This window comes from Macaca nemestrina, chromosome 4, assembly GCF_043159975.1.
Source record: "Macaca nemestrina isolate mMacNem1 chromosome 4, mMacNem.hap1, whole genome shotgun sequence".
In the NCBI taxonomy this organism is placed as follows: domain Eukaryota; kingdom Metazoa; phylum Chordata; class Mammalia; order Primates; family Cercopithecidae; genus Macaca; species Macaca nemestrina.
Window position 1 is genome coordinate 23,343,102 of NC_092128.1, and position 14,883 is coordinate 23,357,984.

Sequence of the window (14,883 nt, forward strand, 5' to 3'; positions counted from 1 at the left end):
TTTCACCGTGTTAGCCAGGATGGTCTCGATCTCCTGACCTCGTGATCCGCCCGTCTCGGCCTCCCAAAGTGCTGGGATTACAGGCTTGAGCCACCGCGCCCGGCCTGCACTTTAATTTTCATAATTTGACAAAGCATTGATGAAACAATCTGCAGACTAATTTTAACAAACAACACCTGTAAGCAGACATGACCGTCCTAAATTGCTTATTAGGTATGAATTTTACAAACTACTTATATTTGCGGTAACGGTAGAGCTGGAGAGTATAGTGCCTTCTCCAAGCTGCCCAGCAAGAACCATCAGTATGGGGGAACTTATGACACTTTCCAAGGCCACGGCTCTTTCGGCCTGCAGCTGTCAGCCCACACATCTCCCTGTGTTTGTGGACTGGTTTGGTGATCGATTGGGTGTCAGGATTTCTTTTGATAACTTTGTGGAATGGATCAATGAGGATAACCTCAAAATATTTGTATGTAAAATCTTCACCAACCCAGTAAGAATTCAGGACTTTTAGAGCCCCACAGTTGTGTCCGACTCACTCCTCTGCAATGGACTGAAGGCTTCAAGCAAACTTTAGCTGGTTAACACCATGATGGACAGGCTTGCTGTAAGTTGCACCCTTAGGAACTGGGCGTTTTCGGCCACCACGGCGAACGCGAATCCTATCTATAACATAACCTTGCTTGGCCTTGTAGCCCAGCTGGTGTGCTTTATCAGGCCAGGTGGGGCAGGGAGCCTGTGGAGAGCAGAGAGCTGGAGGTACTGCCAGCAGCAGACCCTCAGAAGAAAGCACATGACATCAGACTGCTTCTTCCTCCATTGCTCCTGGATGTACTTGTATGCACCCATTTTGGCTTACCTGATGGATGCTGCCAGACAGAAAGGAAAAAGCCTTACTCCCCCTGGTCTGTGTTTTAACATTAATGCTGATCAGTTGTTGCATTTAAACTGCAAAGGAGAGGGGATATAACGAGGCATGTCTAACCTCTCATACCATCATGTCTGAGAACTCAGTTTTAAGGTCTTTCTGGAGTCCCTTTGGCCAAAAAGAGGGTCTGTTCAATCAATGGAAGGGATTTAGGATGTTTAGTTTACCTAGCTATAGGAATTTAAGCAACGTTTCCTATTTCTGCTTTTCTCCAAACATCTTTCATTGTTCTGTCTTCCCCCACCTACTTCCTGGTTTTTCTGCTTTCCAGCATATTGCCACTGCAACCGACCTGAGTTTATTTATTAAATGGCTAACCAATAGAGACACTCTATGGTTATCCATTTGTATTAGTCTGTTTTCGCACTGCTATAAAGAACTCCCTAAGACTGGGTAATTTGTAGAGGATAGGCATTTAACTGACAATTCTGCATGGCTGGGGAGGCCTCAGGAAACTTAGAATCATGGTGGAAGGCTAAAGGGAAGCAAGGCACATCTCACATGGTAGCAGGAGAGAAAAAGGGAGAGGGGAGCTGCCAAACACTTTTAAACCATCAGATCTCTTGAGAACTCACTATCACGAGAACAGCATGGGGGAAACTGCCCCCATGATCCAATCACCTCCCACCAGGTCCCTCCCTCGACACGTGGGGGCTACAGGGATTACAATTGGAGATGAGATTTGGGTGGGACCACAGAGCCAAACCATATCACCACTTAACAAGTAAACTCAAGTAAGTTGAGTTTACTCAATAGGATCTCTCTCTCCTTGCCATTTTCGAATGCAGGGAAAGGAAAACTGGTGGGTCAAGATGGTGGCAGATGCTCCACAATCAACTACAACTAGAAAGGGCAGGGTCTCTTTGAACTAAGGTGGCTGCCAAGAGGGAAGAGGGAAGGGATGCTAGGAGATGGCTACAACACACCATACTTTCCAGTCTGTCCAGGTTAAAATTTGACTCAAGACTTAACCCGTGCTTCTCAACTTTAATCTTCATTCATATCACCTGGGCATCTTATTAAACTACATGTTCTGATTCAGTAGGTCTATGGTAGGGCCTAACTTTCTACATTTCTTTCAACCTCAAATGATGTTGCTGGTCTATGGACCAGATTTTGAGTTGCAAGATGCCAGACTGTGAGCTACATTAAGAGTGAGGTCTTCACCTGTTGAGCTCATGACTCCATCCTCAGCGCTCAGTGGGTATCTGGCACAGCCTCTGAACACAACATAAGGATAGTTATTAAAATGTTTTTCGTAGGACCTTATCCTCTCCTTAAGATAAAGGCTTAAATGAAGCCCGGCTTTTCCTCTAAGGCTTTTTCAAAGGTATTTTCTCTAGCTAACCACAGGGCATGGAGAAGCAAGGCAGGACTCTTTTGCTCCCCACTGCTACTTTCTGAATTATCCCTTCAATATCCTTATATAAAAACACTTCCTTTACTTTCCTGTTTGCCTTTAGCCCCCCCCCTTTTTTTTTTTTTTTTTTTTTTTTTTTTTGCAACAGGGTCTAGCTCTGTTGCCCAGGCTGGAGTGCAATGCCACGATCTCAGCTCACTGCAACCTCCACCTCCTGGGTTCAAGTGATTCTCCTGCCTCAGCCCCCTGAGTAGCTGGGATTACAGGTGCCCGCCATCATGCCCAGCTAATTATTATATTTTTAGTAGAGACAGGGTTTCATTGTATTGGCCAGGCTGGTCTCAAACTCCTGACCTCGTGATCCACCCGCCTTGGCCTCCCAAAGTGCTGGGATTACAAGCGTGAGCCACCGCACTCAGCCTACCTTTAGCCCTTCTTAATGTCTTAATCTATTGATTTCTGAGGCAGTCTCCTCATTCACTGAAGGCTTTGGCATCTAACCCACGGCCTTCCTTTCAGTGCCACGTTATCATAATCTTGGGTGACTTCAAGGCCGTATACACTTGTACTTTCCAGAACTCCTTCCTTCCAGTGACCTTCACCTTCACCCCCCTTCAGCAGTGCTCTGCCGTGATCATAACACTTTGTCATATCGTAGACCTGTGAAGTATACCCCAAAATCCTACCTCCTCTCCTATCAGCCCTTTGACTTTAGCCAGATCTCCACTCAGCTATTCCATATTCTCATGAGCTATGTGCTCCCTTCTGGAAGGCTTCAATCCTTTTCTGTCTAGTCTATACCCCAAGAGACCAGCACTTTAAGGACTGTTACTCTCAATTCTCTTATCCAGTGGTCTTCTCTGATACTTGCCTTTTAAATTCTAATTTTTGATCTCCACCTTTTCCAGTCCCATACCAGTGATTCTAAGCACCAAATGGAGAAAAGATGGATCATTCAGCAAATTATATTCATCTAACTAGGATCATTACCTGGAAAAAATAATGATGTTGGGTTCCTACTTCACACTTTGCACATAAATTACAGATAACATAAATGGCACTGCACACATAAATAACAGCTTAAACAAGACAAAAATATGTTAAAATCAGTAGGAGAAAAAGAGAGAAGTTATTTTATAATCTGCAAATGAGAGTGGAAGCTTTTTCACATGACCAACATGATACAAAATCCAGAAGCCATAAGAGATTGAGAAAATCAACTACATAAAAATTTAAAAATTCTGTAAACACTTTTTGTGAAACAAGTGACAGAGCTAACTTCATTTATATAAAGATCTGCTACAAATCAGTGAGCCCAATGGCTCAATAAAATATGGCCAAAGAATTTGAACAGTTCACAGAAAAGGAAATACAAATGGTTCAAACATATGAAAAGATACTGTGGGTAGCATTTACATTAATACTAAGAGAAACGTGGATTAATACTATAATGAGGTACCATTTTTCTCCAAATTGGCAAAAATCAGAAAGGTTGGCCGGGCGCGGTGGCTCATGCCTATAATCTCAGCACTTTGGGAGGCTGAAGTGGGCAGATCGCTTGAGTCCAGGAATTTGACACCAGCCTAGGCAACGTGGTGGAACCCCATCTCTACAAAAAAAATACAAAAATTAGCTGGCTGTGATGGTGTGCGCCTGTAGTCCAGCTACTTGGGGGTGCTGAGGCAGGAGGATCGCTTGAACCCGGGAGGTCAAGGCTGCAGTGAGCTGTGACTGCACCACTGCATGCATGCCAGCCTGGGTGACAAAGTGAGACCCTGTCTCAAAAAAATAATAAATGAAATAAAATTGAAACAGCTTGATAACATACTGTGTTGGAAGAAGTGGGGGAACAGGCACAGTTTACACAACATTGAGTGGGTAATGAGTTGTTACAACTTTCATGGAGGCAGTTTGGCCGGAACTATAATTTTAAATAAGCATAACTTTCTCCTAGCAATTGCTGAAATTATGCTCAAAAACATTCATGGTAGAAAAAGGTTGGAAACAATGTTAACCAATAAATTACTGATTAAAATCATGCTATATATCTACATTGAAATACTTGTGCAAAAGAAAAGAGCTTTATATGTGCTGATATGAAAATATCCTCAAGTGAAAAAAGCAAGGTGTTGGTATGCTACCATTTGAGGCATTGACAAAGGTATCAGTGGGAAGGAGTGTGCTATTCAATAAATTACAAAATTATCCATATGAAAAAAAGTAAACGTAGCTTATACCATTCACAAATATCAATGCCAGAGAAATTAATGACCTAAGGAGGAGGCAACATTTTTAAATGCCAAAAGAAAACACAGAAGAGTATCTTTATGATTTCAAGTGGGAGAAAATTTTTAAATAAAGAGCACATACCATCAAGGAAAAGATTTGACACATTAAAATGTAAACAAGTATACCATAAAAAAGTTGAAAAGATAATCCAACAGACTGGGTTATCTGAAAAGAGAAAACTGAAAAAAATTGAAGCCATTCTGAATGACTTCAATTCAGCATATGTAATTCAGCAATTACACATAAATTCAGGATGTGTAATTACCTCCTACACATCAAAAAGAAAAAACCCAATAGAAAAAAAAATGGGTAAAGCTTTTTATTTTATTTTTATTTTAATTTTTTTTTTTTTTTTTTTTTTTTTTTTTTTTTTGAGGCGGAGTCTCGCTCTGTCGCCCAGGCTGGAGTGCAGTGGCGCGATCTCAGCTCACTGCAAGCTCCGCCTCCCGGGTTCCCGCCATTCTCCTGCCTCAGCCTCCCGAGTAGCTGGGACTACAGGCGCCGCCACCACGCCCGGCTAATTTTTTTGTATTTTTAGTAGAGACGGGGTTTCATTGTGTTAGCCAGGATGGTCTCGATCTCCTGACCTCGTGATCCGCCCGCCTCGGCCTCCCAAAGTGCTGGGATTACAGGCTTGAGCCACCGCGCCAGGCCGGGTAAAGCTTTTTAAAGGGGGGGAAAGAATGGTACACAAACTATGCAAATCAATCAAGGTAACATTTTATACCCATTAGACTGGCAAAATTAGAAAGTATGATGACTGGGCCGGGCGCGGTGGCTCACACCTGTAATTCCAGCGCTTTGGGAGGCCGAGGCAGGCGGTTCACGAGGGTAAGAGATCGAGACCATCCTGGCCAACGTGGTGAAACCGTGTCTCTAAAAATACAAAAATTAGCTGGGCATGGTGGCATATGCCTGTAGTCCCAGCTACCCGGTAGGCTAAGGCAAGAGAATCATTTGAACCCGGGAGGTGGAGGTTGCAGTGAGCCGAGATCACGCCACTGCACTCCAGCCTGGCAACAGAGCGAGACTCCATCTAAAAAAAAAAAATTAGCCCAGCATGGTGGTGTGTGCCTGTAGTCCCAGCTACTGGGGAGGCTGAGGCAGGAGAATCGCTTGAACCTGGGAGGTGTGGGTTGCAGTGAGCCGAGATCGCGCCACTGCACTCCAGCCTCGCAACAGACCTAGACTCCATCTAAAAAAAAAAAATGGCCAGGGGCGCATCCCAGTTGCAAAGTTTTTTAAGAACAAGATATTTGAAGTATCCCTCCATGGATCACTTATTATAATGGGAAACATATATTTTACAACAAAGATGTGTGTCAAATACCAACTTAACCAGGTGGTCAAGCTTAATATAATTGGACACAATGATATGCACCTCCTCCTGATGTGATCCACTGAAGGCACAAATCAACTGTACAAGGGTGGTATTCTGGCCACAAGTGTTTAACCTGAGTCTAATCAAAAGAAAACAAATTGTAGGACCTTTCCCAAAACAGCTAAAAAATGTGAGTTATAGGCCGGGCATGGTGGCTCAAGCCTGTAATCCCAGCACTTTGGGAGGCCCAGGCGGGCGGATCACGAGGTCAGGAGATCGAGACCATCCTGGCTAACACGGTGAAACCCCGTCTCTACTAAAAAATACAAAAAAACTAGCCGGGCGAGGTGGCGGGCACCTGTAGTCCCAGCTACTCGGGAGGCTGAGGCAGGAGAATGGCGTAAACCCGGGAGGCAGAGCTTGCAGTGAGCTGAGATCCGGCCACTGCACTCCAGCCTGGGCGACAGAGTGAGACTCCGTCTCAAAAAAAAAAAAAAAAATGTGAGTTATAAAAGCCTCCCATCCTCCGAAAAGCCAGGGAACCGTTTTAGAATAAAAATTGACTAAAGAGATAGCTAAATATTGGGCCGAGTGTGGTGGCTCATGCCTGTAATCCTAGCACTTTGGGAAGCCGAGGTGGGCAGATCACTTGAGGTCAGGAGTTCGAGAGCAGACTGGCCAACACCGTGAAACCCGTCTCTACTAAAACAAATACAAAAATAGGCCGGGTATGGTGGTGCACTCCTATAATCCCAGCCACTCAGGAGGCTGAGGCACTAGAATCACTTGAACACGGGAAGCAAAGGTGGCAGTGAGCCAAGATCGAGCCACTGTACTCCAGCCTGGGCAACAGAGCGAGACTCTGTCTCAAAAAATAAAACAACAAAAAAAAAGAGATAACTAAATATAATGTGTGATTCTTTTTTTTTTTTTTTTTGAGACGGAGTGGCGTGATCTCGGCTCACTGCAAGCTCCGCCCCTGGGTTCACGCCATTCTCCTGCCTCAGCCTCCCAAGTAGTTGGGACTACAGGCACCTGCCACCACGCCCGGCTAATTTTTTGTATTTTTAGTAGAAACGGGGTTTCACGGTGTTAGCCAGGATGGTCTTGATCTCCTGACCTCATGATCCGCCCGCCTCGGCCTCCCAGAGTGCTGGGATTACAGGCGTGAGCCACCGCGCCCGGCCAATGTGTGATTCTTAATTGGATCCCGGTCAAAAAAAAAAGTTATCAAGTGCATTTTTGGAACACTTGAGGAAATTTTAATGGACAGATTAGATATTTTTATTGTATTTTATTGTCAAATTTCTTGGATATGATAATGGTGTTGTGGTTAGGAAGGAAAATATCCTTGTTCTCACTTGCTAAAATGTCATAATGTTTACAATTTAGGGAAGAAAACTAGTGTATATACACAAAAAAACAAAGCAAGTGTGCCAACTGTTGACAACTGGTGAATCTAGGTGAAAACTGTATGGGTTCATGGTACTTTTCTTCCAACTCTTTTGAAGATTTAAAATTGTTCAAAATAATTGGGAAGGCCGGGTCACACCTGTGATCCCAGCACTTTAGGAGGTGGAGGCGGGCAGATCACCAGAGGTCAAGGAGTTTGAGAACAGCCTGGCAAACAAGGTGAAACCCCGTCTCTACTAAAAATACAAAAACTAGCCGGGCATAGTGGCGGGCGCCGGTAATCTCTGCTACTTGGGAGGCTGAGGGAGGAGAATCACTTGAACCCGGAGGCGGAGGTTGCAGTGATCTCAGATTGTGTCACTGCACTCTAGCCTGGGTGACAGAGCAAGACTTAGTCTCAAAAAATAATAATAAAATAAATAAGTTGAGAAAATACTAGACAAATATTTAGAAAAGGTTATGTTGTATATTAACAGCTGTTAAAGCTCAGATAAAGTTCAGACATAATTTTTATATTACCAACTGACCAAGACTACAGTAGTAATGACTGGGAAGAGTGTGTACCTCTTTTTGATTTTCTAACCCACCAAACTGATTCACTCAGTAAAAATGACATTTAAATCCTACATGTGTTTAAAATTTAAATGTAGCTTTTAAAAACAAACTATCCAACACCTGGTTTTATCCTCTTTGCTTGCTTCGCTGAAGAGTGCGTGCTGCACCTGGCGCCCCCTCTGCATGCCCCAGGTAACAGAATGCAGAGGTCAGGCTGAATGTCAGCCTCTCCCCGCTGTGTCACACAAACATTTCTGGTCAGCAGCACCATGCAGCTGCAGGCCTGCCTGCCACTCCCTCCCACACACTTCTCCACTGCCCCAGATTCTGATCCACAGTCAGTGGTAATTTGGGACAAAATGGTAAGAAAACAATATGAAACGTAGTAAATCCAAAATCTTTATTTTTTTAAGACTATAGTCTTATAGTAAAGGGAGGAAGCCTTAACTTGCAAGACAATTCTTGCAAGGATCTGTACAACATACTTTTTATTTCTATAGAATGGAATCAAACCCAGACAGAGACTACAGAATGTATACTAGAAATTAGCAAATGCCAGGAATGGAGCAGGAAAAAGACAAGTGAGGCATAAACACACAAAACCCTTCACTGGGATCTGTTGACCACAGCCAGAACCAGGGCTGGATCACACAATGTAGGCAGCTACCAGGGCCACAGGAAGGGAAGTAGCTGGGGCAGGGAAAGGCCCACACTGGGATACAGGGTTTAGCACCAGGTAAATTACTCTTGGTATTTACATACAAAATCAGTTGGCTCTATTTCTTAGACATACACACAGAAAGGAAGATTTGATCATTACTTTATGAATCTGTTATTTTGCAATACCGGTATTATTAAGAAATAGGGACAATTCACTCAGATTCAAATTTCAGTAGCAGGAAATAAATATCAAAATACCATCATTGGCCCTCAATACAAAACCTCTACAACACCCAATATTACCCTCCCTGCCCAACCCCAAAGGATCACTCCCTGGTGGCTGCCACTTCACTGCTGCCATCTCCAATACATACCACAGGTGTCATGCAGCCCTCCTTAAGGCTGGCACTGTAGGCTTAAACAACTGGCTGAGAAGCAGGAGTGAAACACGCCAAAGGCTCTGTGCTGCAAACACGACCCCTCTTTTTTTTACACCACAAACTTCTTTAAGGATCTGGTCACTCAATTGGAGTGATAAATAGCTTTTTAGAAAAAGAGGAAAAAGTCCTTAAAAAGGAGAAAGTGTAAATCTGATTACTCCAAACCAGTCATCTTTTTTTTTCTTTGAGATGGAATCTTGCTCTGTCACCCAGGCTGGAGTACAGTGGTGCAATCTCGACTCACTGCAACCTCTGCCTCCCGGGTCCAGGCGATTCTCCTGCCTCAGCCTCCCGAGTAGCTGGGACTACAGGTGTGTACCACCACGTCCAACTAACTTGCATTTTTCAGTAGAGACCAGCCAGGCTGGTCTCGAACTCCTGACCTCAGGTGATCTGCCCGCCTCTGCCTCCCAAAGTGCTGGGATTACAGGTGTGAGCCACCGCACCCGGCCCAGTCATCTTCTTAAAGTAGAGCAGTTCACAGATTCTCAAAGTCTATTAAACAGAGGTGAGCATGGACCTGGAGGCAGCCTCGGGGGGGGCAGGTGTCCTCCAGGCAAGTGCCTGGCAGGGCTGGAGGCGCTGGTGGAGTGGGCTGGACACTGTGCTCAGAGGTCAGGTTATCTGTCCTCTACAGAAAAAGCTGCCAAGCTAGGGTGTTTTGGTCTAAAAATTATTGGTGGGGACAGGGAATCCCTGAAGGGAATACGTTTGTTTGTTAAAAAAATAAAAACAAAAACAAAAACAGTTATAGTGGAAATGGGAAAGGAGCACAAGAGCTTTTTTTGGGGGATGGGGTAGGGAGGGGGACAGACTCTTGCTCTGTTGCCCAGGCTGGAGTGCAGTGTTGCCATCTAGGCTCACCGCAACCTCCATATCCTGGGCTCAAGCAATTATCCTGCCTCAGCCTCCGGAGTAGCCAGGATTACAGGCGTGCGCCACCAGGCCAGGCTAATTTTTGTAATTTTAGTAGAGACAGGGTTTCACCATGTTGGCCAGGCTGGTCCCGAACTCCTGACTTCAAGTGATCTGCCCGCCTCAGCCTCCCAAAGTGTTGGGATTACAGGCGTGAGCCACTGTGCCACGCCCCAAGAGCTTTTACATAAACATGTAAAAAACATTTTTAAGGGAGAAAGAGAAAAATAGTCTCTGAAATGGTTCTGAGGAAATGGAAAGAAGGATGATGGAAACAGTCTTCATTGCTGGTCTGCCCTGAGTAACTCAGCTGGCCTCCATCTGGAGTTTCTTCCTACTTCAGGGCTCTTCATGCTCCAACTCTGAGCTGGAGTCGGAGCCCCCATCAAAGGCAGAGGTGGTGCTGCCCTTGGCATTGGTGTAGAGGATGCTGTCTGAGGAGGGATAGTTGGCCTGTGGCTGGGCACTTGACCTCCCCTTCAGTGCACGGACTTCCTGCTTCAGAAGAGCATTCTACCGCTGAGGTCATCGATTTCTCACTGGCGTGTGGTTTTTCCCTCCACATATGCTGGATATACTCTATGGCTTTGTCTAGGATTTGGGCCCCAGATGCCTTCTCTCCTTGGAGTATTGGGACTGAGTCCCACAAACTGAAAGCTGCCTTTGATGTGGTCCCTACGATTTCATTCCAGTGCATCATGATGTGTGGGGAAAAGAAAGAGAGATCAGCCTGTTACTGTGTCTATACAGAAAGAAGTAGACATAAGAGACTCCATTTTGTTCTGTATTTGAGATGCTGTTAATCTGTGACCCTACCCCAACCTTGTCCTTGCAAGAGACATGTGCTGTGGTGACTCAAGGTTTAAAGGATTTTGGGCTGTGCAGGATGCGCTTTGTTAAACAAGTGCCTGAAGGCAGCTTGCTGGTTAAAAGTCATCACCATTCTCTTAATCTCAAGTACCCAGGGACACATACACTGCCAAAGGTCGCAGGGACCTCTGCCTAGGAAAGCTAGGTATTGTCCAAGGTTTCTCCCCATGTGATAGTCTGAAATATGGCCTCGTGGGAAGGGAAAGACCTGATTGTCCCCCAGCCTGACACCCGTGAAGGGCCTGTGCTGAGGAGGACCAGTACTAGAGGAAAGAAGGCCTCTTGGTGGTGGTTGGCAGTTGAGACAGAGAAAAGCATCTGTCTCCTGCCAGTCCCTGGGCAATGGAATATCTCAGTGTAAAACCCGATTGTATGTTCCGTTTACTGAGAAAGGAGAAAACCGCCTTAGGGCGAAAGGTGGGACTTGCTAGCGCAATGTTGCTCTTTATGCACTAAAAAGGTTTATGAAGATGTCTGCATATGCCTATCAAGGCACAGCACTTTTCCTTAAACTTATTCATGTCACAGAGATCTTTATTCATATGTCTTACTGCTGACCTTCTCCCTATGATGATCCTATTATCCTGCCACTTCCCTTTTTTCTAAGATGGTAAAGATAATTATCAAATAAATACTAAGGGAACTCAGAGACCGGTGCCGGCGTGGGTCCTCTGTACGCTGAGCGCCGGTCCCCTGGGCCCACTTTTTCTCTCTATACTTTGTCTCTGTGTCTCATTTCTTTTCTCAAGTCTCTCCTTCCACCTAACGAGAAACACCCACAGGTGTGGAGGGGCAGGCCACCCCTTCATCGATGGGCCCATTTGTCAGCCGCAGATTGAAATCTCTGTTGTAGCTTGTCACTCTCCACCTCGATGTCATCATTATCAGTCATTTCCTACAACTCAGGGAGCAGCCACTGCAGCAGCAGCAGCCAGGGAGGCAGAGGGATAGAGGAATCTGAGGAAGTCACTGACAAGCAGCAGCAGAGTTCCCCTGCCTACATACACACACTCACTTGCTCTCACACACACAAAACATGGGCAAGAACCACCTCCTCACTCCCAAAATCTCAGTTCTAAATTTAGCTATATGTCTTATCTGTTAAGAAGGCTTTGTACTTCAGAAGTTTATAAAATGCTTTGATTTCACGCCCAGGCTCTTTGCTAATTATTTCTAGGTTCATGCCTGTGCTCCAGATGATAGAGATAATCATATACGTGACCAGCAGAGCAATATGCACTGACTACATTATGGATCCATTTATTTATTCTTTCACATCCAGGACTTCTATTTATTAACAGAATGTTTTCCAGCTAATGTTTATATCTGGTGGGCAGTAAATTAATTACAAAATATAACATTGACAAAGCCTTTATATTTTTCTTTTTTTAAACCTGACAGCATAACTTTCTCTAAGATAAAGCTGTTTTAAAAAGATGCTTGAAGGCCAGGTGCAGTGGTTCACGTCTGTAATCCCAGCACTTTGGGAGGCTGAGGCGGGCAGATCACTTGAGGCCAGGAGTTTGAGATCAGTCTGGCCAACATGGTGAAACCCCATCTCTACTAAAAATACATTAGCTGGGCATGGTAGCACACGCCTGTAATCCAGCGAGAGGTGGAGGTCGCAATGAGCCACGATCATGCCACTGCACTCCAGCCTGGGTGACAGAGTAAGACCCTGTCTCCAAAAAAAAAAAAAAAAACAAAACCCAAAACCCAAAACCAATGCTTGGAAGCCATAGAAGTTTTAAAACAACAACACTAGGCCGGGCGCAGAGGCTCACACCTGTAATCCCAGCATTTTGGGAGGCCAAGAGCGGGTGAAACCCCATCTCTACTACAAATACAAAAATTAGCTGGGTGTGGTGGCGGGCGCCTGGAGTCCCAGCTACTCGGGAGGCTGAGGCAAGAGAATCGCTTGAACCTGGGAGGCAGAGGTTGCAGTGAGCCGAGATCATGCCACTGCCCTCCAGCCTGGGTGACAGAGCGAGACTCTGTCTCAAAAACAAAACACAACACTATAACACTATAGAATAAGTATCAATTTTATTCTATAGTGTTATAGCGTTTATTCTGTTACTACATGAAAGTGAGGACTTTCTCCTCTCAGCAGTCTCTCTTAAGTATTAGGCTGAAATAATTGCTGGCTGGAAAAGGAAATTTGCAGTTTCAGATGATGTAGTTACTTGAACATGAAAACAACTGGGTAAGAAATAGAGTGGTGATCATGTAAATGTTTTGTCCTAGTGATAGCCATCATATTAATTATATGAGAAATATTGGCAGATGATTAATTTGAGAAATTTCACAATCATTTCTAAGGAACAAATGCAAATTACTGTAGAGTCAGCTCTCCATATCCCCAGGTTCAACATCTACAGATTCAACCAACCACAGATCACAAATTTTTTGGGGAAAAAAAAAATATAACAGTAAAAAATAATACAAATGTAAAAACATAGTATAACCACTATTTATATAGAATTTACATTGTATTAGGTATTATAAGCAATCTAGAAATGACTTAAAGTATACAAGAAGATGTATCTATATTATATGCAAACACTATGCCATTTTATATAAGGAACATGCATACCAAAACATAGGTTTTGGTATCCGTGGGAGCCCTGGAACCAGTACTCACCAGATATCTAGGGACAATTGTATTGTCAACTTACATGCAAAAAAGAAAAAAAAAGGCAAAACCTAAATAATTTTAGGAAAAAGCTTAACTTTTTCAGACATTTTCACAGTATTGAGTACACCATTCTATAAGAACATGGCTATAGTTTAGTAACCCTGAATATTATAATAGTGCAATGTAGCTACAAAGGGTAAAAAAATTAGAATTTTCAGACTATGCCTTTAATTTGGCATTCAGAATAATATCTCTACGGGAAAATCACCACTGTTGAAGGTTTATTTGTCAGATTCCTGATAATACTGATCATTTTCTAGATAAAAGATCAAAAGATTAACCATACATTTGTTTTGTTTTTTTAAAAAGTATTTATTTTTTACTAGTGAGGATGGAACTAGGCAAAGTTTACAGAAAAGATGTCCATATACAAAGAAAGAAATAGCAAAATATTTTTGGTCATAATTTAGAAAGAAATTAATCTATAAAACGGAGACAGTTCTCCCCAATTCATCTCTCTCATAGAAGAGCATAAGCACGGGCTCTCAGTTCCTTGATATCCTCAAGAGGCCACGGATACGTCTGACAAGAGCCTGTATGAAACTATATCGAGATCGAACTTTTGAATATAATCCTTCAATGTCCAGGAGTTTCTTTTGTAATGATTCTCCAAAAGCATTGATTGCATCAGCCTGAAGCTAGAGGTGACACAAAAGACATTTTGTTAAAATTGTTGTCTCAAATATTCCTTTTATTCTAAGTCTTCCAATTTAAAACACCTTAGAATTTTTGTAATGTGGTTCTTTCAATGTAAAATACTTTTGAATTTTTGTAATGTGCTACTAAATTAACTAAACATTCACATTTTCTACCTTAGAATTTTTTGGTTTAATTCTCATGTTTTTCCTGCTTTCTTTTCTTGTATACATTTAAAAACCTGCTTTAAATAGCAATGAATGTTGATGCTGATGCTGATATACTAACATACAAACAAAAACATTTCCTAAAGGGCCATACAAGAAGTCAGTAAGACTGGGAGGGAGGGAGGGAGGGAAGGACGATGTGGGGAAGGAAGGGAGGGAGGGAGGGTGGGAGGGTAGGTGGGAAAGAAACTTTTACTTTTTATTTCATTTTGCATTTTTTAAAAACCAACTTGCATGCTTTTGTTTTTTAAAAATATTCATGTGCGGATAAACCTGGTATGTGCTTTAGAATTCATATATATTCTAGAATGCATATGTAGTTTCAGATGGATCTTTTTGATGTTATACTAAAAGACTAAAATTAAGTACAAAATTAGATGAATCTACCTGTTTTCAGTTTTGCATTAAAATCACAGTACAAAGTGAGATTATTAATCCTGCATTTTTTTTTTCTAGCTTTTATACAAAGCAGTCTAAATGAAATAGTAACAGTTATTACTTCAAAATATATTTATTTTTGTTGTCCTAGCTACTCAGGATGATGAGGCAGGAGAATCACTTGAGCCCAGGG

At 43.1% G+C, this 14,883-nt stretch overlaps 1 protein-coding gene and 2 pseudogenes across 2 annotated transcripts in view; all 3 read right to left on the bottom strand.

Moving 5' to 3' along the window:
* Positions 1 to 233: 233 nt before the first annotated feature.
* LOC105471329 (large ribosomal subunit protein eL15-like) lies at positions 234 to 849 on the bottom strand (annotated as a pseudogene).
* A 7,455-nt stretch (positions 850 to 8,304) lies between these two features.
* On the bottom strand, positions 8,305 to 10,564 carry LOC139362615 (protein max pseudogene; annotated as a pseudogene).
* A 3,152-nt stretch (positions 10,565 to 13,716) lies between these two features.
* LOC105471444 (nucleoporin 205) overlaps positions 13,717 to 14,883 on the bottom strand; it is a 94,283-nt gene continuing 93,116 nt past the window's right edge. The window contains exon 43 of one of the 2 annotated variants that reach the window (XM_071094439.1): positions 13,717 to 14,087. In XM_071094439.1, the coding sequence (XP_070950540.1) occupies positions 13,935 to 14,087 (153 nt within the window). In that variant the 3' untranslated portion in view covers positions 13,717 to 13,934. The remainder of the gene's footprint in view (positions 14,088 to 14,883) is intronic. The other variant, XM_071094440.1, reaches the window with a different exon arrangement.